Here is a 27,944-nt window from a genome sequence, read left to right as displayed (position 1 = left end):
GTTGCCATCCATTTGCCATCAGCGTGAGAGGAAGAGAACAGCACTAAAACTGTAGTACCTGCATTTTATAGGCTATTTTCCCCTCCCAGCCTCACCCCACGGTGTCCCATGGGGAGCTCACACCTACCCCTGACACCCACTGAGCCAGCTGTGCTCCTCTTAAACAGTTTTCTGAAAGCTGTTCTGAAATGGCTTTCTAAGGGACGCTATCAGAGATGGTTTTATTTCTTGTTGTTAACAGCTTTCTGAACCACCTCCCCCCAGATTTCCTTAATTATCAGGCAAGCCAGCAAGCTAATGGCTCTGGAAACAAATTGAACCCTGTATGGGAGCCCCCAGAGCAGAATAATTTTAAGTCTTTTTGGTTCTAAATATTTCTTATCTAAACAGGAAACATAACGTTTATCTTTTAGTCATGTGTGCTGAATAGCTGGATACCCTGAGCCAACAGAGAACCACTTTCATTGTTTCCCAGCAGGCTTGTTGACAATGCCACATCATTTAGAGGCCAAATCCCAGGCTTCCAGTTTCAAAATTTAGATGGAGTTGAGGGACAGTTATAATCACACATGCATTTATCCATCCTCAGATTGTTTTTGCAGGTACAAAGTCGTCCCAAGATGCCATCCAGAATCCCTGGAATACAAATAACCCCCCATCTGACTAATAAGGGCTGCTTCCATTTCAAGAGATTTAGACCACACCATGGCTCTGGATTCAGATCAAAGCACTGAGTAGTCAAGAGAAAATATAAAGAAATGGTAAAAAAACCCAAACCAAAACACATCCTTCCAAGATGAGTAATTCCAGAGGGAAAAGACAAAAGAATACATTGAAATGCACAACACCAATCCCTCAAACATCTCTGAACATTTCTCAAGTAATAACGAAGAGTCAATCAGAGTGGCAGCTGGACAGACAGATGCTCAAATGTCTAAACAGCAGGATTTTAATAATTAACTCAGACCTGGTGGCTGCGGGAGGGACTGAGCTTCACACTCAAGTAGAAAGGGAGAAGCTTAACATGTTATTTCAAGCACAGCCTAGAAACTTCAGAGAGTTCACAACAATTCACCTAACCAAATGGCCAGACAGACAAAGGAAAAGAGGGAGATGGAACAGGCACAGGCCAGGAGGAGGAACAGCAATCTGGAAATTCAGCTGTGACCCCCCATAAGCAGCAGTTAGGCACTTTTGGAGAGGCTGCACTTCCCCCAAGTGTGCTCAGAAGGACGAGCAGAGCGAGTCAGCACGGTGATGCTGCCAAAAACCGCTCAGAGACACATCACCATCTCCCTGCCAGTGCTGAGAAGCAACCCTCCAAACCAGATTGCTCCATCTCTTGCCTGCTCGTTGGCAAAGCACTTAGAGGAAAGCTGGCATGGGCTACATGCTTAGAGAAGCCCTTGCAGCATAAAGGGATGTGTTTTCTTAGACACTTGTGCTGATCCATTTGTGTCTGGCCACCTAACAAAGTTCCACTTGTTCCATATTCCACACTCTTCTTCCTACTAAGCAGAAGTTACAATATAAAAAAGTGACAGGATAGAAAAATCAGGCCAGTTTAGTCCTTCTAAGAAGTAGAGAATAAATTCACAATGCAAGGAAAGACAGTTTTCCTTTTCAATAAAAAGAACTCACCATAGTTATAACTAGAGATTAGGAGGCAGATGGTTAGCAAATAGTTATAACTACCCTGAGCAGGTCTGGCCAGAATGGCCATTCTTGGGGCCAGAATAGCCAGGAGAGAGCAAACACTGCTGGAGGAACCTGGAGGGTAAATAAGCACGTCGGGAAGTGTTGGGGAGTGATTCAGCAATTCAACAATAATGCACCTACCAGTCCATAGTCTACTGATGACACAGAGTTTACAACTGGGGGGTCTCTTAACCCCTTTGCCAAATTGCTCGTGGGTTGACATGGGACCTCACCTCGGACCCCACAGCCATGCAGCCCCTAGTTTTTGTTTTTGATCAGCCAGGCACCCAAAGCAAAGGGGGCATGAGGAGAAGTGTTTGAGCTCCCCTCACAGCCCTGCACGCATCCCGTTCCCCCCACCACTGCACATCCAGATCCAGGCCCCAGAGCACAAAGAATTATTTACAAGAAGTGCACACAACTGCTTCCACATTTTTTTCATTTCTCCAGGCTTTTTCTAAACCTGTTATAGCAAAAGCACTTGGATCCTTTATCCTCTTTCTCACCTGACCTGAGTTATCACCTGTTTTGGTTGCACTGGGCTGTCATTACCAGTCATCAAGTTAACAAACTCCATTCTTTCTAGCTCGCTGCCCTCTCTGCATTTTGTCATGATGAATTAGCCAGCTGCTGACAGAGATCTCCCTGGCAGGCTGCCCTTGTCGGGAATACAGAGGGGCGAGCAGGAATGCTGCTTGCCAGGAATCAAAGGGAAAAACAGCACCCAAGACCTTCCTCAGAGCTACCAGCCCCTTGAGGGACTTGCACAGGAGCACAGCCCCATCCAAAACACTCCCCAGCATCTTCATGCTTAGTCCAGGAGTCAATGAGTTAGTGTTTACCTGACCAGCTCCATCAGCCTCACTCCACCAAAGCTGCTCTTCTAATATTTACAAATTCCCTGCTTATTGCCAGGCTAATTACAAGCTTTGACTTTTATTTTTTATTAGGAACTAAAGGCGAGCTTCTCCCAAGGTCCCGCAGAGACACCTGCTCCTCTGCCATGAACCCCATAGGTGCTGCCCTGCCCTTGCCCCATCCAAGAGCGTGAACAGCACTTGCTCATCCAAGCCCAGGTTTGTCCTTCCAGGGTCTGATCCTGAGACTACAGAGGTCAATAAGACCCCACAGAGCTCAGCTGGCTTTGGATCAGGTTTCTAGAGATGCAGCAAGAGAGCAACATCACCCTCGAGTCCATCCTGCAAATCTCCACGCATTCCTACAGAAACCTTCATTCCTGTTTTAAGTCTATCTTCCGTTACCATGTGACATTTTGTTTGCCATTATAAAACCCCAAATAACTTCAGTCAAATGGGGGAAGGAGAAAAGAAAGCAGCCTCATGAGCTTTTCTTACAAGACAGCCGTTTTAAATGAAAATAACTCATTAAGAACACAGGCAAGGCTGTAAAGAATTTTACCACCAAATGAGCACAAATACTCTCACTTTTTTTTGCCAGTTGCCACCAAACTAACAACAGGAATTTCTCATTGCAGCTCTAGAGGGAAATCCACTGAATCGATGACAACTTTTATAGAACTGGGCTGCAGTACAAAATTTCTCAGTTAGAAGAGTCACCCCGTAGGCTAAATAAAGGTTCTCTGCTGGCTTTGCTGAAATGAGCCACAGCACTGAGCAAGGTTATGAGCTGAAGCTCCTCTGTAGTGGAGAAAGGAGTTTGTGCTCTGTTTGAATTGCAGAACAGCAACCCAATGTGTTGTACAGCAGGTTGGGATTAGTAAACACAAGTAATCAGCTGGCTTGAAGCAAACATTGGCTGTCAGAGAAGCTCCCAGGGCAGTTTATCAAGCCAATATTTCCTCCACAGAAGGAAGCTTTCAAATAGTTACATAAAATCCTTTTTTTCACTTGGTCACAGCCAACACAAAGATCATCTCAGGCTGAGCTTTCAGACCATGAGTAATCACTGTTTTGGCCAAGAACTCTCTCAGAGTTTCTATGGATAATTGAGAAAGGAAATGGAGATTAATTGAGGAATTAGGAAGTTACATTTACTTATCTGCAAAGGATTTATGCTGTCACTCACAACTCGCTGTAGGCCTGATAAGAAAACCACAGTGCAGTTCCAATTATGACTGCAACTTAGATGTAGAGTGCTCCAAAATGAACCTATATCCTATAACTGCTCTGAGTCTGCTAAGATACAGCAACACTTTGTAATTCATTGCTTACAGCCCAGGCTTAATTCAGGACCTGCCCCCCATTTTTGTTATTTCTGACTCACCCCTCATTAAGCAGACAGCAATACTTAGCTTATCTAATCTTCAAAGAGCTTTGCATATTAACTCACAACACCCCTGGCCAAGAGCCATAAATAACTACTACTGTATTTAAGAAAGAAGAATTAAGATGGGGAAGACACACCACCTGTGAGGCCACATCCAGAGGAGATGCAGCAGCCTCCCCAGCATGCATCTGCTTAGTTCTCCATCCAGCAGAGAGAGAAGTCTCTCCCAGATAGTGCAATGGGAAATATTTTGTCTGGTGTAGCCACTAGGTCTTTAGCAGGATTGGAAAAACAAAACAACCCAAAACAAACAACACCATCCAAAAATATCAGGAGCTGGTCAGGCATGGAATTACAGCAAAGTCCTTGGTCCAAGTGAGCCCATACACTCAATCCACTACACAGACCTTCCACATCCCACAGCTCAGCTGCACCTCCTTAAACACAAAGCCTGGGCACTAACCCATAAATCCTCTACTCACCTTTGAGAGCCCTCCCACTTCTAAGTAAAAGCAGATGATGAAGATGTTCCAGGTGACCCAAATTGCAGTCCAGATGGCATACTAGAAGGGAATGGAGGGGGGAGAGAGAAGTAATAAATATTAGGAAGTCACTGGGATTCGTTTATATATATGCAATGCAGCTGGGGGCAGTGAAATGTCCTGAGGCAACACTGCAATTGTTCTATCTTATTTCCCATATGCAGATGGTTCTTTGGCTGATTAGAGACACAGGGGCAGGAGTTTGGAGGGAACAGATGAGCTTCTGCTGTACGTTTGTCCAGCATCTTGTTCTCCCTCTCTGTGTTGTGCAGCATCTCAGGGTTACTTTTGTATTATTAATAATTATCTGAAATCTTCAAAGTTGGAAGTACAGTAGAAGTGCAGCCCCCTGAACAAGCTCAGCATCTCCTGCTTAAATTGTTTCCAATGCTCATGCCTGATTTCTCAAGGGCTTTACTCAGTTCCTCATCATTTGCCATATCCCACCATAGCAAAGGCTTTTGCAGCTTTGAATGGCTCTGAACAAAATGGGTATTACTTACCACCACTATGTAGCGAGGTCTATACTGGATAGTGCCAAAGAGGCCGAGGATAACGATGATGATGTGGAGGAAGTTGGCCAGGATGGGGGCCCACTGGTAGCCCAGGAAATCAAACACTTGCCTCTCTAATGCAGCAAGCTGGAAGGGAGAAGGCAAAGAAGAGTTATAGCTTCTGGGTTCATTCTCAAGGTTTTGACGTGCTCCCTGAGCAAATCACTGCAGCAGCTGAACATATTGCTCCTTTCTCAAAGCAATTTATTGCTTGTGAACCAGGTCAGTAGGACAGAACGTGTGTCTAAATGCCCCCCTTCCACTTTGTACTCATCCTATCTCTTCTGACAGCTAAGCGAACGCAGACCAGTGAGCTCCGGTGCTTGTGTGGGGAGACGTCCCCCGTTCTGAGCATTTTGCCATGGAGAGGTGGCCCTGGCAGTGGGCAGGGCTGAGCAGCAGGATGGGAACAGCTCAAATGGCTGCAGCAGGACTTTCAGGAGCTCATTTGTCAGAGCCTTCAGCATCACTCCATCACTCCTGACACCCCTCATGTTTCTGCTCTCCAGCACACATCCATCAAAGTGATAGAGAGGAGGAAACTCTCTCCTTCACCTTAACCCCACAGAAAATGCTGCCACCCAGCACAGAAATTCTGCAAACACATCAAATTTCTGAGAGGATAGGCTGTGTTCCTCTCCCACACTAACAACACAGTTCAAGGCTAGTACTATGTTATAGAAATAAAACTCCATCACTGCTGAAGTGCTGGGCCTGATTTTTAAATCATATTTGCATAAAGATGTGGTTTTGACCTGTAGCCATCATCTGTGTATCAGCAGCTCACCCGGATCGGAAGGGCTGTGTTATGCACCGAGCTGAAAGAGCACAGGAAACATGGAATTGCATGGAGCCTTTACATCCTCCCCACCTTTAAACATTATAAGTGAAACAGTGAGTGGACGGGGCAGAATGGTTCCTGCAGGTTTTTTCCCAGTGCTCAGCCTTACACAGAGAGATCTCTTTGCTTATCTTTACTAAAGCAAAGCATCCAACCTCCCCCCATTGACTTTGCTGGTGCCAAGGCACAGCAGGAGATTTCCATGTCTGGGTAAGATTTTGAAGAGTGTTTAAGTATCATAGTAATAATCTGGGGCTGCATTATTGCATTTCATATTTATTTACACCTAAATCATTACAATTTACCATCGGTAGTCAATATTAATTTAACTACTAATTAGACATGAACGATGGATGATCCTAGCCCACTGTGTGCCATCAACTATGTGACATCTTTTCCTGGCTTGGCTTTTGAATGGCAGCTGGGGACCAAGCACTGGAGCATCTGGAATGGCTTGAAGCATTCAAGGATGTGAGTGGTTGCAGGTCCCAGTCAAGCCACACGATCAGGGAAGCCACATCTACTAAATGACCATTATTTCTTCTTCTTCCTGAATCAGCGGGGAAATCACCTTCACACCTCTCTTGAGCTAGGAAGGCATTGCAATTCTCAACTCCACCTTGGAAGTTCAACAAAAATCAGTATTTCAAAGGAATCTAGAGCAGCCCTGGCTGAGGGACATCAGTCCACGTGGCAATAAGCAGCTTTCCCTCTCTGACATCTCTCTTCACTGACAAAGGGGCACAGGGAGTGGGAGGGAATGGTTGTCAACAAACCTCTCTCTTCTGCGAAATAATGAGTCTTCTTTTTGAAGCAACACACGCTGCCTGGTTCTGATCCATTTGAACCACCTGGAAGATGCTGTGAGATGAGCTGTGTGGCCACACGTGGGGCTGGGACAGGGCAAATCTGCTCTTTCTGGCGTCCAGCCCGCTCCCCCCCAGCACAGCAGGTTTTCTGTATCTCATTCGAAATGGCAGCAATAGGTTAAATGCTTAATCTTTTAGGAGGAGATTAACGCACATACCTTAACGATATCTGGAACTTTGGACTCCTGACTGGCTGGCAGTGGGTCACTTGACTGTGACCGCTTCATCCAATCAGGCATTTAATTGGCTTTGTGCATTACATTAACACAGGAGTACGTGCCGCAGAGAGCATCAATTAGCGAGGGGACACAATTGGGGGGTGTTCTGCAGAGATAACGCCCTGCTCAGCTTCACCTCCTGCCTCCAGGCCCTGAAATGGGAGATAAAGACAGCTCCTTCCCTCCCGTGCCTTCTGCCGGTAGCTTTCCCATTCAGGCATCCATGTTTGGACAAGTGTTTTCTTCTCACAAACCAACATTTGCCATTAGGGCTGGATAAAAAGGGAACGGCTTGTCCTTCCATAGCTTCATGATGCTTCCTGGCTTGTTTGGACCAGGGAAGACATTGGTTTGTGAAGTGAGAGGTACTCAGCTGTCCTGGAGATGGACCTGCCTATCTGCACTGGTTCAGACTGGGAGCTCCTGGAGAAGTCTCCGGTCTCTGGCCACACTGGATTTTCCCCCCAAGATCCCAGAAATTACCTTCATGTCATACTTTCCTCTTCCTTACTGCAGTCACCCTGGTCTCCAGGTTATTTCTCTTCTGATTTACATTCCTTTGCCACTTTCTCCGCTTTTTTTTTAATGGTTTTGTCTCCCTGGGAGCTGCAGGTGTGACTGGCGCAGAGATCGGCTGGTTCTGCGGAGGGAGCAGGAGCTGGACCACTCTGCTTTTGTGTGATGTGCCAGTTCACGCAAGCTGTTTCCCCATTTATAAAAATAAAAGCAATTTTCTGCAAGAGGTGTGTTATGACAAGCGTGTTTGCTGATGAAACTCTAACACTGTATTATTGACAAGCAGGTAGTGAGTCTGTGCTGCAATCCAGCCATCAGAAATAGAGCCTGAAGTTACCTGGGGCTTGTTCCTCTTCCCCCAGAAACTTCACATAATTAAGAAAATAATTGCTAAAAACAAATAGATAAACAACCTCATTACACTCCAGATCTGTGTGCAAAACTTCTCCATTAATTTCTGCTGAGATTTGCAGGTGAGCAGGACTGATGATTGTGAGAAGCTGGTCTTGATTTGGGGCTGGGATGTAAATAATCTCATGGTGCCCTCCAGATCTGGTTCCTTCAGGCTCAGAAATGGCAGGGTCAGGGTTTGCCCTACAGATACCAAAATATCTGCACCCTCGTCCCGAACCTCTCCTGGATCCCTCTGGTTGAGCAGGGGAAATGGCATCTTTGGTTCTGCAGGGTTTTTGCAGGGTAATATCCTTGCTGTAGCATTTTTTACGATGATTCACAAAGCCTATTACATTCTAGCGATATTGGCTGTAAAGAGAAATTTCACAGATTGTGGCATAGGTTTCAACCCATTTGAAGCTGGCAGGACCTTTCCATCACGGAGGGCAAATTTCTCTTCTTTATGACTATTCTTATTAAAAATAGGATTTCTTCTGCTTCTTTTGCTTCTCTAGCCTGCAGAACATTTTTATCTTTCATTCTTTAAATTAAATGATTTGTTGTGGTGCTAAAATCAGAAGAGTTGTGGCAGACTTTTCTCTCCTGAAATAAAGCACATTTCTGCTGATTGGAGTGAAACCAGAATAGCAATTGTCGGCCAGGCAAACCAAACAAGCCAAAGCCCTCTCTTGGGCTATCATTCATTTATACAGCCAGGAAAGATAAGAAAGGTAGAGAAGATGCTCTGCAGTTTACAAAGTCCTACCACCCAGCGATGCTGATGAACAAGTCGGAGTCACCTGTAATCCTTTAACTCCCCATCCTTTACAGCCTGCTATCAAGGCCCTGTTATCAGCTAGATTTGCTCTTCTTAGTTTATTAAGCTTTTAAAGCCTTTAATCTTATTTCGTTTGGATCTGTGTGTTTCACTACATTTCTGAAATCAATTGGGACACAGAACAACAAATATCACTTTCAAGATGCAGACATGACTTGTACAGGTGCAAGAAAAAATGCTCAGAAAGCCCAATGACAGGTATAGATAGGCAAAAAACACATCCTGCCTACACACACGTGTCCATATGTATCTGTTCCTGCAAGCAACCTCGCTTTTACATTTTCCAAGTTCAGCTTTAATGAGAGATTTCCTTTTGAAGTTAAGTGTTTGAAATAAATTTAGAAGCACACAATAAACGGGAAAGGCTGATCCTACTGCAATAGACCAGCCGGGACTTAAAGAAGATACTCCTGCAAAATAGAAGGATAAATGTTTTATCCAGAAATCTAGACAATTTCCCACTGGCCTATAAAAAAGCAAAGTGAAAATTCTGCTTTTCCTTGTCTTTCACTGCTATAAGGACACAGAGCATCACAGGCTGCTCCAGCACCCCTGCTCAGTGCTGCCTTGGACCCCTGTGTGCCCATCTACAGCTTCAATACAGACAAAATTCACAAATTAAACCCCTGTATTGACTTTCTCTCCAACCTGAAGTGAGAAGGAGCCTCAGCTGCAGCCGTCGGAGCCACCGCGCTCCAGGATGTCCAGGGCTCCTGGCCGGTGCCCAATGCTGTGATGCAGCGGTTGGTTTTCTGCCAACCGCTTTGCTTTTTAAGAAGATGCTCTTTGTTTGTCCACTGCGCAAACACCATCAGAGCGGCCAAGACTTTCACTGAAAAAGGTCACTGGTCTTTTCTTGGGGAAAAACTTGTATTGGTGTCCTGAGGTATTTTGGCTGGATGATGGTTGATGGCTGGAGTTCAGGGCAAAGTCACAGTACTGCTGCCTCTGTGAGACACGATATAAGGATGAAAACTGAAGTGCAGCTAGCTGAAACAGCAGGAGGAAATTAAAAAGTCTCAAATGTATAATTTAAAAATATATCTATTTAGGTTTTGAACACAAGTATCTCTATTTTTTGTTCTTTCAAACAGTTTGTTAGACAATACTAAACACCTATCTGCTCTGTTTATTATTGATATTAGTATGATATTTATATTATTATACATAGTCTTCCTATACAGTTGTTTTGTGTTTGTAAATGGTGAAGCAATGCTAGATCTCAAGAATCCGAAACCCAAGCTGCAGTGGGGTGAAACTATCAGCAGCAAGCAGAAAATTCCCTCTGTGCCAGAGCTGATTCAAGGTGGAGAAGATTTTTTGAGCAGAAAAATTACTAAACAATAAGTCTGCTTTTACCAGAGTGACTGCATCTCTAAGTAAATATTAATGGTTGTAATAGCTGTTATAATTAAGTTTATCTGAAAAAGCAGTTCCCTGAGCCACTGCTTCACATCCCCCTCACCGAGGGGCTCGTTCTGTTGGGTACCGTGTCCTTGTCTCTTCTAAAGTCAGCATCTCACGTGCTAATGCCCGGTGCATTCACATGAAATCTCATTTTTCTTCAATAAGTGTTGTCAAGGAAACCCTCCTCGGGGCCTTGTGATCCACTGCTCCGTTCCCAGCATCCTTCACCGAACCACAGAGGTCAAGAGACTAATTGCACAGGAGGTCTCTGTTTGTCACTTTGTCTCTCAGACACCTTTGGTCACTCTGGATACAATAAGCCCCATTCTCTGCTCGGTTTAGTCTGTTTTCTCCGCAGAAGCTGCCGAAACCCCCTTTATTCACACAGATATTAGAGAGGCCTCCAACAGCAGACCTTAGGTCTTTAAATTGTTTCTGTTTCAGAAGCAAACTTGGAGGCAGCACGATGGCCTGGAGGATCAGTGCCTGCCAAAGGTCCCTGCTGGAGAAGTCCCCATGGCTGGTGTTGAGCCCCACGCCAGGTCTGTGACCTGCAGCAGGGTCTGGCTGCTCTGGGGGTGTTACCCCCCCCAGCAAACACAACTTTCAGGCCGCACCAAGCTGAGCATCAGGACTTCTCCCACCCCAGCGCCATCCTGTGCAGAGCCTGGGCAAACGTAACCCCTCGCTGTGGTTCAGCACAACTGGTGAATCCTAGAGCATCCTGCTGTTAAACATCGTGGTGTTGAGTCCTCACCACCTCTTCCTCCTCCCTGGACTGGCACCTCTGTGCTCTGGTTTCTCCTCTCCTGGTATCATCCTGCGGGTTGGCAGTGATGCTCTCAAGGGTGCCGCTGCTTTGACCTTGATCCCTATGCCTTCTGCTGCCGATGCCTTTCAGAAACATCCTAACTGCAAAGATACAGCGTTATTCAGTCCCATGTGCCCGAATGCTGCTTAGCATTCCAGGAAAGGCACAATCCCTGCTGAACATAAGGGATGAGGCTGGCACTGAAGCGATGCAGAAGGTGTTTGTGTCTGGAGTTGAGGCTCTGGCTTCAGAAAGGACTGAGCTTTCCCAGTACATCCCATACAGCCACCAGCCTTGCTCAGCTGAAGATGTGGGCTACACACAAGTATTCACAAACCTCTTAAACCCTTTTTCCCACCTTTAGTGGGGTGCTGGGGTGGGAGGCAGTAGCTGGTAGTGTACCGAGACACTAAAGTCCGTGGTCCCCACCATGGCACATCCCCAGGTACAGCACAAGTGTGACAACCACTCTCCTGCTCCACAACCTTCTCAACGAGGTGAGCACAGTTAATTAGCCGGCTCATGCACCTAACAGTGCAGAGAAGAGGTTGCCCAGCACTGACTTTCTGAAAGGTGCTCAGAGCACAGCTCCCAAGAAAAAAGGCTGCTTCCTAGGATAAACCTTTCAGTAAAATTATTGCTGTGTATTGCCTAAATTTCTCTTATATCAGGGTAAGTTAAGTGCCTGGTGAGGCTTGTGCTCTGTACACCCCACACAGCCTCTGTCCTGTTTGGTTTTCCTGCACCACATCTTGCCCCAGGGCTCAGACCTCAGGGATGCAGAGATGTTTGCGCAGCAGCATCAAACACACAAGCTGCTCTGTTCTCTTCACTCCTGCATCTCCTGATAGCATCTAAGTACCCAACGCTGCTCTGATTGCTGATTGCCAAGATTAGCAATCAGGCTAAATTAATAAGCAGGTGCTTTTGTGATCCAAGCAAAAAAGCACTCTGACAAGAATGACAAACTTGTTTTATTTCTAACCTATGTCAACACTTAAGTCTAAGTTTCCCAAACATAATTAAATCAATCCATTGTGCCCACAATGCTCCCCTGTCTCCCCCCCCAGCTTTTTTTCTCCCTAGTTTCCTAGCTTGGCTTTGGTTCTCCAGCTTTGCAGCAGAGAGATGGGGCACTGGAACGGAGGGGACATGATTCTATTTGCAACAGACATTAAAAAAAGGAGTTTCTGCAACAGGTGCCTGACATCTTATCAGCCAGATGCTCTGTAAGGCTCAGCCTTACCCAGGCTCAGGCTCAGCACTTGTGGCAGTCCCAGCTTTCCCTTGCCTCTTGGAGGGAGGACTGATCCCACCTTGTTCCAATGACCATGGGCAGACATCCCTGCTGGTGCCCACAAACAGCTGTGAGGGGACCTTCTCCCACCAGTAGCACAAATTTCCCTGTTGAGCAAAGTATATTAAAGATGTGCCATTAACTCACCAGCCATTTCCCTTGGGAGATCTGCTACCGTTTATGAAGCCATCTAAACACTATAAAGGCTGTGAAGCAGAGCAGTGTTGGGAGATCAGCAGGAATTTAATTTTCTAATAGAGAGATTTACTTCCTACCAACAGGGCATTATATTCTGTGATCCCCGCCTCTGCTCAGCCAGGAAGGCTGTCCAGTTTGGGCTGATTCACATGACAGGGATGCAGGAAAAAAACGAAAATACTTAAAAAATAACCAAGGGGTGTCTGGTATAGAGAATATAGCCTATACCCTCTGGGCCTGCTATCTTAAGCACTGTCTGCTTAGCAAAGGAGTCGGTTTTGCCGCTGCAGGGAGAAAGCAAACACATGCACGGGGCTTGCACAGAAGGTACAAGGCTGGACTGAAGGACTATTTGGGCCAGGACTACCCAGGCTGTCTTCTAATGATGCGGCAATCCGGAGTCTCCCAGATGTGGGAGCAGCAGTTTGGGAACAGCTCAGAGATTCCCATGAACTCTCGAGTGCACTACAAAGACTTCAAATCATTCAGAGGTTGGACCAAAACTCACAGGACATATAAAGCCCATGAGATACTAGCTGGACTCACTCAGTTTAGACAAAATTATGGTTATGTTTACTATTTTATAGGCACTTACTGCAAACTGCAATTTTGTTTTGCCTGTGGTTACCTTGAAGTTGAATTGTGATCTTAAATACACTGCTGGGAGCTTCCCAAAGGAGGGAGAAACTCTTGCTTCAGGCTCAAAAAGCCAAGCTCAGTTTTCCTTCTGTCCTGCCCACACACAGCCTGAGAAAGACTTGCTATGTCAGAGGGACACTGAGAACATCCCCTGCCTTCAGCTTTATCAATAAAATGTCCCCTGCAAGTCTCATTCATGGCTGGCACCTGCAGTTACAAAAATGCCTCTCTAAAGGCAAAACACCTGCAGAAAGGCACCTGAAGCTGTTTTTCTCAGCCAGGGGAATATGAGGATGAGGGTTTCTTGGTGTCCGTACAGCATGGCCACCAAAGCCCTGCTTTCTGCAGAGCTCTGTGTGTCCTGAACTCAGCAGGATGCTCCCCAGAATGTGCAGACAAATGGTCCCTGGGTCACTGATCTTTTGTGAAAACCCCAGCAAGCCTTGCTAGATAAAGCTCCCTGCTTTCCCCTTTGCTCGATGGTCCCTGTCCCCCTGCTCTGCACCTTCCACCCATCCCATCTCGCTCTCCCCCAGCTCCTTCCCACACATTGCACTGGGAGCTTCAGCAGCTGATCCCCTTAATTAGGTCATGAATAGATCACGCGTAAAACATTTGCACCAGCCAGATCCTCTGGGGGAAAAACATGCAAGCTCTGCAAACAGCTCGAGAGAGGAAGGATGCCAGCGCTGAAATAACTCCTTTAAAACTTTGTCTGTAGGAGCCCTGTTTCAGTTTCTGCTCAGCAGCTGGGTCCCTGCTCCCTGACACTGTAGCTGAGTGGTAGTGTTGCTTTAATTTCCTCTTGCTCCTGCTGCAATGCCAGATTGCTTGGATATTCATAAACAGAAGGAGTTTAATGAAAATTATAATTAGAGCCCTGCGGTGCTCTTGCAGGTTCGCCTTTACACTGGGCTGCCTATTTACATTACAAATCAGGCTGGTGTCACTGCAGAGTCTACAGCAATAGAAGGGAATTCATTAAAAGGGAAGCGTAGGGTGGGTGAGAAGTAGGGAAGAAAGAAAATGATATTGTTATTATTAATAATCTAGGAAACTGGGATCTGCCATGGTCTTGCTGCAACTTTGCTCCTAGAAGAAAAGCCCATTTGTGATCATCCCGGGGCAGGAGGAAAGCACAGCCACACCAAAACTTCCACTGGAAATTACTGCACAAACAGACCCTTTTTCACAAAGCAACTGTTTCTCATGGAAATCAAGGTGGCAATGGAGACTTTATCCCCCGCACCACGACACAGAGAAGTGCTCTTAGCACTTCTGCCTCCTCATATCTCACTGTGAGGCTGGGGGTGGCGGAGGGGGGGTAAGAAGAGACAACATGTGAACCAAAGGGATGCGTTTCCCACCATTTTACAGCTTTCCCTTGCCCCCTGCCAGCAGCTACACATGGTGCTTTTCGCCCCCCTGTAATGCCATGAGCAGCAGCTCCTGAAGAAGGACAGAAACCCTCATTCCGTGAAGCCAGAGCATCTGCTGCCGTGAGGCAGCGTCCGTCCAGCCATGGCCTGCGGCTCATGAGAGGAGATCCCGTGGAAACAATATGGAGGCATCTGGGCATTGATGCACAGACACCCAGCAGCACAAATCAGTGTCATCCCAAATGCAAATCAGTCTCCCACCTTTGATTCTGCTCCTGCTCCTTCTACCAAAGCCCTCCAGCATAGTTGTTCCCATCTATGTAGTGGAATTAGAAGTAACCCCCTCATTTTACACAGTGGATAGATAGCTGGACACTTGGGTTGTATTTGTGAAAAGCTTCTTTAACATTTCACACTAATCATCCCTCATCAGCAGAAACCGCATCGTCATTGCAACGCTGCTTTTATTGGATGCCCACCTGCCCATAAAAAGAGGAGGCATTTTAGGTTGGGGACCTCCCTGTGCTGGTGGCAGCCCCAGCCCCCTCAACTTTCCCATTATTTCTAGAAACAGAGAGGTAAACTCACCCCGCTGCCATGCCTGCATCCCCCCAAATTCAGCCTGACTGATGCTCCAACCAAATCCCACAGTGCCCAGCAAGCGATGCCGATGCTCCTCTCAGCTGTTCATCTTCCCTCGCCCCCCTTACTCAGAGGACGTAGCTTCAGTCTAATAAACAGCTGGGAAGTCAGGGCAGAGCAGATGAGCTAATACTGCAGAAGTGATTGGGTTTATATATCAAAACAGACCCGGGAGACTTTCCACTCTGCACATCATGGCAATATACAGAGTTTCCAGGCAAATCAGAAGCTGGAGGTATTTTAGGAGTTGGGCTGCAAGCGGGTCAAGTGATGTGCTTGCATTTCATGCATGTTGGCTTCAGTATAAAATGACCCATACTGTGACAGCTGAGCTTTAATCATCACTAGGAACACTCTGCTGTTATTGCTTTGCAAAAAAAACCCACAACCTAACATAAAAATGTGCTGATTTCAGTTACAAAAAAGGACAGAACAAAATTTATCTGGAAAAACTATAGTTGAAAAAAACATGTAGCCATTTTTCAGCTGAAAAATAAATATCAGTGAAGAAATACTGCCCAGCTCTCCCCTAATGAACGTACCAGCAAACTTCCAGGCCTGTCCTCAAAGCATGAAATGAAAAAGCACTGGGAAGAAAAGAATATTTTGGACACAAAAAACATGTAGTGGTCCAGGTTCTAGTTCCAGTAAAATGCTTTTGACAGGAAGGGTTTTAAATTGGAACAAACAGGAAAACGACTATTTTGTTACAAATAGGGACTGTCAGAGGCTTTTGGGGTATGGCAGGAATTCTACAATAACCACAGTCCCCATAAAGAACTTCCAGAAAGTTGCTAGAAAATGAATCAATCACTACTTACTTCCATCTTCTGATTGCTTCAATGAAAGGAATCCAATCAGCCGTACTTAAATAATTGATTAATTACCTTAGTAATGACAGGTAACAAATCTAGCTTCCCTTGCCTCCCTCCAGACTGTAAATTAGGGATATTTCAATTTTCCAGCTACTTCGGGAGGCAAAGCCAATTTTGTGTGACCCAAGAGGGCATCTGAGCTGTCACCTGCATCTCCAGAGTGGCCGGTGATGGAAGTCACTAAAGCCATGTTTTTCTCATGCTCGCCATCCCCTGCATTGCTGTGTTTTCCTGCTACACTTGAGAGGAGTTCCATGAAACAAAAGGTTCTTATCAGGGATTTCTTAGCAATACAGTATCATGCTTCAAAAAAAAAAAAAGCTATCTCCCAATTGTATTAATGGCATTGACCAAATCAGTTTTTGTGCAGTATCCCCTTTGTTTTTGCTCTTCAGTCCAAGTAGATGATGAAATGAGACCCATGATGTTCAGTTTGATGGAGATGAGCTGCTGGCTTTCCAACAGTGTAAATAAGGATTCAGTGCCTTTTAAAAAGCATTATTTTTAAAGGAAAGCCCTTTTGAGTGAGGGCTAGAATGGGGTTATTTTCCACATGACCAAGCATCAAAAAGAAAGCGCAGCCCAGTCCATGGTCTTATCACCCTCCCCAAGTCACCCACTGGATTGATTTGTCACAAGGTGAAATAAGAGCAAGTCCTCAATTTATTATCATTTTCTACTTGTCCTCTTTAATGCAGTTCCTGCCAGGATGAGTTTGCTGTGGGAAAGTGGAATGAAACCAGGCCTTTCACTTTGCTGCTAAATGGGACCAGGGGGAAGCTCTCAGGGGGGAGGGAAAAACCTTCCTCATTAGAAAGGGAAAATGTGCAACGCAGAGTTTTCATCGGATGCCGCCCAGCCTCCCAATTAGGATGGCTGAGACAAACAGTGGCGTTATTATATGGAACTGTTTATCCAGTGTCACTCAGCCATTGTTTTTTTTATGAGCATCATTTATCTCTTCTGTTGTGCTACCCAATTTACTTGCATTTTCAGTCCAGTTGAGTGTCTCAATTTTATTGTATACATTTTCTGGCCTTCCACCAACTGAGTCTCCAATTAAGTTTCCAAGAGTGTCGCACAATGGCCCAGCTCCTCCTGTGCTTCATTTTTCGCATGACGTTTGCATCCCCTTCGTTTCGCGCTGCCCCTGCCCCTCCCCTGCTGACTCCTCAATGGCTCATGGTTTATTCAACAGCAAAGCTGAATTTCTCCCTTTTTTCCCCCTTCCTCCTCTCTTTTAAAACAGAGGCTGGTCAATAGATGCTGCTTTGGCAGCTCTGGAGAACAAAGTTCATTTGCAGCAAATCTTTAGCGGTCACGTCTCTGCAATTTGGTGACCTTGCAGGGATGAACTCTGAACCTTGGGGCAGCAGCTCAGATGTGGGACACTCATGAACTCTTGTGTCTCCTCTGGCCACGAAAGGGGACAAACCCTTTCCCTCTATTAACATTTGTTACCAAAGCTCCATCTGCACATGGTCCTGCCTCCCTGCTGCACCCCATGGAGGTGCCAGACCACTCCTTATCCATGGAATGATGGCATCTTTGCCTTGTCCCTACTCCAAACTTTCCAGCCACTTTTTTACAATTCTTTTGATCTTCTTGCTTGCAGGTCTGTCTGCAAGGGTTAGCTAAAATAGAAGAGTGCTAATTCACATCATGGAAATTCAAATCCTTGCTGCTACATGAAGTAACTTCAAGGAAGTTTAATCTAGCAGGACTCTGAGTTGAACTCTAGAGCAGTGATAACAATATCTGTGCATCGCCTTTTCCACGAGTGCGACAACACTGCAGCAGTAAGAAACGTATTTTCTTCCTTATCACAGCAGGCTCCAGGCTATCGCTATTTCTGATGGGATCCAGCAAAATCCCATCAAGCTCTGAGCCCCAGGTTACAGCTGAACAAGGGCTTTCCTGCTGCATTCCCGCTGACTCTGCCAGGACTGGGTCTCCAGGATTTCTGCTAGAAAATCTGTGCAGTGTCTTACCGCCAAACACTGTGGCTCCATCTGAAATGCCCTTTGTTTGCAGGTTAGTGTCCAAAACTGGGAGTGAGGAGCTTTACACGGCCATGGGAGCCACCACGAGGGAAAAACTTGGCAGCCGCGAAACCTGGGTTACGTCTCACGCAAGGAAAGCATCCTTTGGCTAAGTGATCTGCAACGGAGTTTACTGCCCCTCCACCTCCAGTCACTGGGAGCTGCTTCAGAAATTCATCGTACTTTAAATGATCCACTCAAGTACCCATTCAGTCCCAGTTCATAGATTGCAGAGCCTTTATTACACAGCCATATATTTAGCACTGGAATAGTTCTCAGCAGTTGTAACAGCCCTGTCATCTGAGGAATAAAACAAAGAGCCATTATTCATCAGAAGAGAGACACAGTCTTTATTGTCTGAGGCCATGGCTGAGTTTTTATATCACCCTATCTATTCTTTCAGGCTGTCACACAACTCAGTTTTAAGCCATTTCAGTGGCAGCCCTGGAAGCCCGGACGCTTCTGCAGCTGCTCATAGCCAACTTCCCAGCTAACGTTGTTTTAAACCAACAGCAGGACTGATCCTGAGCACACTGAGTATGGCCGGTGTCTCCAGAGCAGGACAGTCAACCTCTTCAGAAGAGCTTGTAGCAGACGTCAGCCTCTGGCGAGGTCAGGAACAAAACCATGCAGGGTTATTTAAAGACACAAGGAAGGCTACAGGGAGCAATGTTTTAAGGCTGGTAATCACATCTCCAAACCCCCGTGATCACTTTTCTCCACATCCTCAGAAAGCAAAAGCCACATAACAGACTGTGAACTCCCATTACATTTCTCCCAACACCCGCTCTCCTCCCAGCAACCTCCCAGGCTAATCAGCCAAACTGTATTCTGCACATATTTAGCATTTCTGAGTAATTACGATAATCAGATTACTCCCCTAATTCCCTCCATATACAATACAAGCAGGTGTATTGCCTTTCCCACAATGATATCACAAAAAGCGCGTTGTCTGCCAGAGCTGGGGATGCCAGAGCCTGCTCTCATCTCACATGTGGAAATCTGCTGCTCATGGATTGACAGTACCAGGGGAAATTAGGAACTGGGTTTGATTTGGCTAAGTAGCCAGTAGCTCAGATATTCATGCGAGCTATCTAAATGCACGGTCTTCAAATCTGGCCAGAAATCTGGATGTTCTCTGCACCATTCTCAAGGGAAGAACTGCAGGTGCAGTTGAACACGAGGTGTTTGGCCCAGAACCTCAAAGGTGCTTTGGGTTCTGGGAAGGTGCACCAGTCCATCTAAGCCTGAGGACTCGGGTCTTGGTCATCCTCCAAAAGGTTAACCAGCCTATGGACCTAGACCTTGTCTCTGTGGACCCATTAACAATTCAGGACCTTTAAATGAAGGTCAAAGCCAGTCAGGCCAGGCCAGCTCTGTCTTGTCGTGCTGAGGGAGGGTCTTTGGTTCAGGAGGAGTTTTTCTCCAGTCATCTTCATTCAATAATTAATTCCTTCTCAGGGGAGCAGAAAAGTGTTTATTTTTTTTTTTTAAATTCCCATGACTGCATCCTGGTCCTTGGAGCATTTGGATGTGGTGCATCCACCAAAGTGGGACAGTTACCCTCTTAATGGGTCTAGCATTTCTGAAAGGAGGAAAGGATGCTCCAAAGGCCCATGTGTGGAGTTAGGCACTCCTGAGTATTTGGACCATGGCAGTAATACTAAGGAAAGACCTTGCCCCATACCCTCCACAAAAAGACCATCTGCTGAGCTTTATGTAGGGGCAAACTTTGCTTGTACACCTTAAAGTACAACCCAATATACTTCCAACACAAAGAAGCCACTTACAATGTGCAGGGCAACGCTCTTATTGTAGTACTGTCTATGTACTGTAGTAATGTCTAAAGCTCCTAAATATGAAGAAAGCTGAGTAAGGCCAGGATTTAGATTCCTCCTGATCTCCAGGTAGGCTGACCGTCCTGGTATTGAGGCTGAGCTCTGGAGACTACAGAGGTAATTTTCAGGTGGAGCTGAAGACAGACAGTGACAAACTGTTAATTGAGGTGAGGCTGTTTATCTGTGATGGATGAACACACCATTCAAAGCACTCCATGCAAGGTTATACTCAATATTTTATAAGTTCCATGTGGGTAATAAAATGCTCCATCCCCTTCTTTAGTGTCCTCTATCTCACCTTCCCTGTTCGGATGAAACGGTGCTTACAGATGAACTATCTCCAGAGAATAGCACTTGGAAAACATAATACAGCATCAGACGCTTTAATGGGTACAAGGCTGCTGTCAGGGTCACCACAGCCATCGGACAGGTCCTGGTTCCCCAGAGAGGGGTCACAAGAGGCATCTACCCAGGCTTTGTATAATCGCCATAACTATGTATTCATCTGAGCACCAGGATTCATTTTTATTAAGTATATTTAGCTCTTGAGGAGAAGTGTAACCCAGCTATCACAGTATCACAGTATGTTTGGGATTGGAAGGGACTAAATTCTTCTTCTTTTGTATATCTGACCAGGTAACTGGTTTTCCAAGTGCTCAATAGTGAAGGAGAGAGTCCGTCCTGGATCATCCTGACCAACCCATCGCAGTGCAGTGGGACCACTGGCTGCCCTGATGGGTGGTAACCAGGATGTGGGTGGACATGCATGTGTTTGCTCCATCGGTGCAGAAAAAATATTATGATGGTCCTGGTACTCCGGAGTTTTGAGCACCGGATGAAAAAATGGTGAAAAAAAAATAGGTGGGGAAGGTAGAAAACAGATATTTTACTGGCCTGAGAGCCTGGAGAGCAGGTGGGAAGTTGCCTGCAGGGCTGGGTAGTGGCTCAAAGGTGGCAAAGGAAGCTGGCACAGGGACTCCCAACGTCTGCCATCCCCAAGCAGGTGACGAGGACAAGCTGTTGCCCTGATTCCCACAGTATATTTTCATTAAGCTGTGGCAGATGGCAGCGGAGGTCACCGCTTCTACATCATCATCCTCGCAGCCGAAAGGTGTCACGGAATCTGACACCTCAATTACTGAATCCAGATTCACCCAAACAACACCCAGGATGAAGGATGATCAGAAAAACTCCTCTCCTAATTCTCCATGGATTTTCACCTTTGAGAGAAAATCTGGAGCCTGCACTTCCCTGATAAACAACATATTTGTGTCTAACGTCCTGACACAGAGCAGCTGGGCTGAGAACAAGCCACAGACACCAGGAAAATGGCAATTAAGTCCATGTGGATGTGAGACCCAAAAGGATCCCTGGGAAAGGGCAGTTGATGTTAATGAGCTACCACAAAGTCAAGGGAGGATCTACTGATCTTGCCCCAGCAGAGAACTGCTGCTCCCTCCTCTCTAGTCTGTGAAACCTTGGATCATAAAGCAAAATAAAACTTCTGTTCTCCACAAGGACTTGGAGATGTGGGCCCAGGGCTCAGCTAACCCAGGGAGAAACCAGAGTGAAGCAGAAATAATTTATTCTTATTCTGAAACCTCGTGAACATTAAGGTAATATTATGACTCTGGAATGATTACGAAATATCTCAGATTGGCAATTCTGCAGGCATTTGTTCATGCAGTTTCCTTCCACAACACAAATACCAAAGGCACCCAAAACCACCACCCTATGAGCAGATAATGAGTCAACTCAGCACGGCACTACCCTGTGCTTTCTCTTGAAGGATTTCTCCCCTTAAACCCCAGCACAAGCTGGGTTTAGGGGAGACACAATGACATCAGAGATAGTTGGGAGTTAAAAATTTTCAGAGTGCACAACAAACCAACTTCTCTCTAGTGAGACTTTTCGATTTTTTTTTACAGAAGCTTGAAAATGCTTCTGAAAAGTTCAAAATATTTGGGGTTTGGCACAACAAACCCCCCCATCATTTTCAGCAAACTTTGCTAAATACCAGAATATTTCAATTTTTTGCCCAGAAATGTCATTTTTTTCCCCCTCTTCATGTTTTGGAGATAGGGAATGGGAGAAGAATGTGCTACTTTCCAGAAAAAAGTTTCCACTTTATTGAAAACATTTTTTCTACCAAACTTAAACCCAGAGACACAATCTGTGCAATCAGATGTGCTCCTCACATCTACTGCAGCCCAGGAGGAGAGGGGACAAAGGGAACGCCACAAGCATAAGGACATTGAATCACACATCATGTATGGTTTTTTGTTTGTTTTGGGGTTTTGGGGGTTTATTGTTTCATTTGTTTTTAATAATAAATAAACATTTTTTAATAAGAAAGAAAGGTTCATTTCTACTGACCTCAAACCCAATGGGCCACTTACTACTCGCTGATCATCTGCATTTTCTTAAGTGCTTGCAACGCAATGGGCTATTCCAGGGTTTTCCTGGAGGAAAAGCGATCACAATCTGGCCTTTGTTATCCAGCTTATTCTCCAAGAGTTCATACTTGAGGGCCCCTGGAGCAGATTCTTGGAAGGGCTCCATTTTACACCCCGGCCAAAAATGATCCGACTTTCCGTATATTCTTAGCAGAAAATGGAGCAACGTCAGGCCAGGGCTGGAGGGTGCAGAGCTCCCTTAACCCCATCAGAGGGGAAAACATCTCCTTCTCTTCTTGTATGACCCCAGTGCTCAGAGAGAGCAAAGGAGAAGGCAAAGGGGCAGAAAGTGGACGGGAGAAATCAGACAGCAGTCAGGCAAATACACTGTGTCAGCTGAAATAAAGCCCCGGTTCTCTGAGAACAGTTGACTTCGATATCACCCTTGTCCTCAGCTGCTTTTTTGGCTTGGCCTTCACCAAATTTAAATCCTGAAAGCACTCGATGGGTTTGGTTAGAGGACACAAAGGAACGTGGTTGCTGTGAGTCATTTGCTGCGATGGGAAACGAGGATGTGGGCAAAGCACCATCTGCAACGGGGCAGGGCTGGAACACGGGACCCTCAGGTCCCGGTGGGCTCAGTCTGCTGTGCTGCAGCGGGGCCGACTCCAGCTGCTCAGGAAAAAGAAAAAACCTCATGCAAAAATTCAACATTTGGAGCTCCACAGCTCCAAAATCACAAATGTTCGCCAGCACAGCAAACATTTGCCAGCACATTTTTGATTTTTCGCCAAAATATTCTGGCCAAAAATTGGGAGAAAAACTCAGAATTGTCTATGGAAAGCAGATACTTCTCACGAAAATATCCATTTAGTCAAATCCCCAGGTTTTTACTGAAAGTCAGCTTCAGTGGAAAATGCTGACGAGCTCTATTATTGGTGCAGCTTTAATTTTCCTTTGTCTGGAACAGACATGGAGAAGACAGCATCTGTCAAATGTCGTCTTTAGACTTACGTTATTATTTAGCCTGGAGTATTGTTCAAGGACTTCAGGAAAGGTTCAAGCCATCATGGTGCCGTGCATACACGCAAAAGATAGTCCCTTCCCTAGAGGGATTATAATATAAGTGCAAACCATGGAGGAGATAAACAGCTGGGGAGAGCACAAGGAAATTTTGGAGGGTCCTGAGCAGCGTGATGAGCAAAGGGACTCTGTGCTCCCTTTGCACTCTCCAACGCCTCGTGCTCAGCCGTCCCGCAGCTGTGCGAGCTCAGAGAGACGCATCCAACCGTCCCAGCGCCGGGGGCAGCTGCAGAGGAGGGGACAGACAGGTCCTGCTCTGCTCACCCTGCTGCCAGCTCCAAATGTCCCTGGGATGTAGAGGACAAAGCCAAGCGAGTTGTCTCTACAGCCCCCAGATGCCACAATCCTCCTTGCTCCTCACCTTGGATGGGAAGATGCTCAACCACCCTCCCTCTTGCAGCTCACATTTGCCAATCCCATCAAGTCCATTTATTTTCTCTCATACCTTTCCCCCCGCCCCCTCCCCAAATCCTGACCTGCCGTGCAACCCCACCTGCCACACACCCCCTGCGTGCTCCTCATCACTTCATGCCTTCATCAAACTGCCCCAACCACTTTAGCTACAAGATAGGAGTTAGAGAAGGATCTGTGCCGCTTTCAAATTGTTTCCAAAACCGGTCACCCCCTTCTGTAAGAGATTAGCAAAAGCATCGCCAAGAAGTGAGTGGGGGAGAAGGAGAGCACGAGAAAATAAATAAATAAAGGTATATGGTTACTTTTGGTTAGTCCCGTCCCAGGGCGCCTTGTTCTGTGCTCATATGAAGTATTAGTCACTTTTTCCATTAGAAGCTCTTATTCTAGGGGGATTTATAATGTATCTGTAAAATTGTCTCCAGGCTTTGCTTGGCATCTGAGCTCTCAGTCCACGGACAGAATGTAAAGAAACTCCAGTTGTTTGATTTATTGGGACAGGGCATGGGGAGGGAGGGAATTTTTCCATGCTCAGTGGAAATAAATTCACATAGTGCCTTCAGTGCATGATCACTTCTCCAGAAAATACACCGTTTGGGTGCAATCTCATGCTGACAGAGAGGAAAGAAACAAATCAATTATTTTTTAATATTTCTCTGCCTGAGACCCAGCCCTCGTTTGTGGTTTCTCACTGTGACCCACCCAGACCACAGTCCCGCTGGGTGCAACAGTCTCATATCCCTTGGGTTCAGAAATCCTGCCCTTGACAAATCTTTTTCAACCCTAATTTCTATAAGGGACATTTCTTAACCCTCTGCAGTGCCTCTCCTACAGAGTGCTGATTTTTTCCTGGGGCAGCCTATGCTTCATTTAAGTTTTACTCATGTTAATATGCAACTGCTTGAGGGATGGGAACGATGAGCAAGGGCTGGTGAACTGCAAGAATTAGGAGGTCACAACACCTTGGGATGTACAAATTCTGGGCTACAAACACCCATCACCTCACTGACGGTCTCCTCTCTGGTGTGGCTGAGGATAAGCTCATCTGCAGGGTGGCCGTGACCTGAGCCAACGTTCACCCAAACTTCTGTTGAAGTCAGGGATGGATCGGGAAGAGGGGAAGGACTGGGGGCATGGACACACATGGGGATCAGGGGGAGACAGAGCCAGAAACTTCTGGCAGCCTCCCGGCAGCACCGATCAGCAGAGCAAGCGCCTAGTGTGGACGTTTCAAGGAAACAATAACCTAAAATTGGAACAGGCAAATTATTTATTCAAACTACAGCCTTCCCTCCCCCCTTGATTAGCAAAGCGCTGGGGAGCCAACCCTGATTTTCTTCAGACAGATGCACACGACTCTCCTCCTCCTCCTCTCTCCCCAGCAGCTCTCGGTCTGAGGGAGGCTGAGGATCTCGTTGGTATTCACATTGTGTAGCGGCTCCTTGAATTCACACGTTGTTCTGTTCCCCCACTGGATCACAAACTTTTTCACTGGGAGCACACACTGAAGTGATGAATATGTTTGTTTTCTGCCTTCTTTTCCCAGGGAAACATTTAGGCTGCCACGTGCAAACACTTCCCCACACAGTCAACAACTTGCAGCTAATAATAAAACGATCCCTACGAAGCATTGCAACCCGAATTCCTAATTTGATTTTTGGGAGGGGGTTGTTTCTTGTTTCCGTACATCGTTTATAAAAAGCCCCAGGGAAGCCTTGAGGAACAGACAGGAGGACATGTAAAGAAACATAAGGGCATGCTGCAAAACTCAAGTGGGAAATCCCAGTGCTGAAATCCTCTCCTTGTCTAAGTCAGAGGCAAAACCTCCACAAAGAAGAAAGAAGCTGGGATTTCACCCCTGGAACTTTGGCAGTGGGAGACACGGAGCTTGGCAACGTATCGGGAAGACCGTGAAGGGTTCAAAGTATCAAATGAAGCAGAGCAGAGACATGAGGGGAACAAAGGAAGTTCACGTCATTATAATTTATTGATGATCTTGGCCTGATCACTTCAGTGTTTGTCTTAACAGATCCCACCCCCAAGCAGCAGTGAGTCCTGCAGGTCACTTGGCCCTACTGATGTGGAAGCGATGTGACAATTTACAGACAAAGTTTGCTTAAAAATATAACAAATAAAATGTTCAAAAGTAGCAGAGTGGATCTCACCCTCACCCATGCACTTGCTGGGAAGCGGTCGGGGTGTCCTGCCCTCGCCCCCATTGCAACGCGGCTCCAGGAATTCCCTCCCCACACTTCACATTTTTCCAGCTCTACCAATTCACCCAGCAAGTGCCATGGGAAATTGCTAAGGCCAAGGCATCCAAACTTGCTTAAGAATGAGCCAAACTGATTCTTTTCTTCAAGGAGGAGGGTCTTAAGGAAAATAAAATGCTGGGTGTTCTTTGTCCCGGTATCTTGGATACGAGAAAACTCCCACACTTGTCAGAAATAAGAACAGCACCAGCAGCTCACGGCTTTTTCTCTGACTTATTTTTTTTCCTCCAGTGTGTGTGAGTGTGCGCTTTAAAGCCAGACAACACAGTGATGGGTTTAAGAGACAGTGAGTGTTGAGATGCCAATTTCTAATGTATTACAGGGCACAGCTCCTTTCTTCTGTGATCATGGGTGAAAAATCAAAAGAAATAATCCAGGAGACTAAATACACTCCCCAGCCATTCAACTCGCTCATAAATATGCCTAGCAAGACGCTTTGTGCAAGAAAACCCCATCACTGCTATTCTGGGATTTGTTTAACTACGAGTCAAATCTTCCATCCACATCTTCCGATGGTGCTAGTCAGCATTCACAGGATTACACTCCCACCCTCATCCCCTTGAATTTTAGGCTGATAGTTTACATTGAAAACCGAGCAGATTCCCGTTTTTTCTCTTCCACCTTCAGCAAAACGCCCGCTCACCCTCCCTTTGCAGAAAGTGCTCTGCTGTCACAGCCAGCAACTCCAAAACAAAGAGTTTTAACTAGACTCACCCCTTGGCTGACTATTCAACAGAACTTAGCAGGAAGCCTGCCCTTTCCTGCATGCTGCTAATGCCCCAGAATAAAGCAAATTTGGAAGAAGTAAATGAAATTAAATACATGGATGTTGTCATTTCCTTTTTAAGGCTGGAGGAGCCCTGGAGCCCATTAGCTATTGACAAGAAGGGGACCCTCCAGATCCAGGCTGGATGCACTGACACTCGGGGAACAACCAGACCTTTGTTTATCACGTTATCATGTACGCAGATGTCATGAGGACAAGGGACCCAGCAGGGACCACACTTTCCGCACACTGAGAAATGTATTCCTAAATAAATACATATATAAGTACATTATAACTAAGCACTTCATCCCGAGGAGGTCTTGGTCTTCCAAGCCAACATAAACCCCTCCCGTGCAGGCGAGCAGGGGGGAACAGAGGGATACGGGGGAACAGAGGGATACGGGGACACAGGGACACACGGACACGGGGACACAGAGACACAGCCAAGCCCCTTCTCGCAGCTGGAGATGAAAGCTGAAGGTACCGGTGGGTTTCAGCAGATACGAAGTTTGGTTTGGTTCGCAACATCGCCACCAAACCACCTGGACTCCTTGGATGGGGTGATTTTTTTTAGTTATATTTCATAAGCACAAACTTATGAATTGAGAACTTTTTTAAAAAAACAAAAACCAAAAAACGTTTCTACGAGTTATAGGCATCACTAAATTCCCCCGCGGTGCAAAGTGTCCCCGGAGCGCAGCCTGACATCCCTCCACCATCCTCGGAACCGGCGCCTTCACCTGCCCCGGGGCAGCGGACGTTCCGGGGAGGCTTTTGTTCCCGGCTCCATCCCGGGGAGCCGAAACCCCCGTTCTCCGCCGTTTCCCCCCTCTCCCCTCCAGAAGCGCCTCCACTTACCAGCTGCAAAGTGCAGAGGAAAATCAGGGTGCAGCGCCCGGTGCAGCATCCCATGGTCCACGAGCCGAGGGCAGGGGCAGCCCGGGGGCTCCGCGCTCCGCGGCCCGGCCCGCAGCTGCCACTCGCCGGGAGCGGGAGGGACGGACGGACGGACTGGCGGGCGGAGGGAGGGAGGGAGGTGGCGGCTGCTGCCGGAGCCCCTCCGGGAGCCGGGGAGGAGGCAAGTGGGGCCACAGCTTAAAAGGGCAATGCCCCGCCGGCGGCTGCCGTCCCGACTGCTGGCGGGGCTGGCGGGGCGGGGGATTCGCCCCCC

The 27,944-nt window shown here is 46.5% G+C and overlaps 1 protein-coding gene across 3 annotated transcripts in view; it reads right to left on the bottom strand.

Annotated features, from left to right (window-relative positions):
* The window catches only part of NKAIN4 (sodium/potassium transporting ATPase interacting 4), a 46,670-nt gene extending 18,726 nt beyond the window's left edge, over positions 1-27,944 (bottom strand). For 2 of the 3 annotated variants that reach the window (XM_065849730.2, XM_065849731.2), the window contains exons 1-3: positions 27,632-27,942; positions 4,991-5,128; positions 4,428-4,508 (exon numbers count right to left, since the gene is read on the bottom strand). In XM_065849730.2, the coding sequence (XP_065705802.1) occupies positions 4,428-4,508; positions 4,991-5,128; positions 27,632-27,685 (273 nt within the window). In that variant the 5' untranslated portion in view covers positions 27,686-27,942. Of the gene's footprint in view, positions 1-4,427; positions 4,509-4,990; positions 5,129-27,631 lie in introns of all 3 variants that reach the window. The other variant, XM_071815653.1, reaches the window with a different exon arrangement.

This window comes from Patagioenas fasciata, chromosome 16, assembly GCF_037038585.1.
Source record: "Patagioenas fasciata isolate bPatFas1 chromosome 16, bPatFas1.hap1, whole genome shotgun sequence".
Taxonomy (NCBI): domain Eukaryota; kingdom Metazoa; phylum Chordata; class Aves; order Columbiformes; family Columbidae; genus Patagioenas; species Patagioenas fasciata.
The sequence above is the reverse complement of the archived record's forward strand: the minus strand, read 5'-3'. Positions and strand labels throughout refer to the sequence as shown.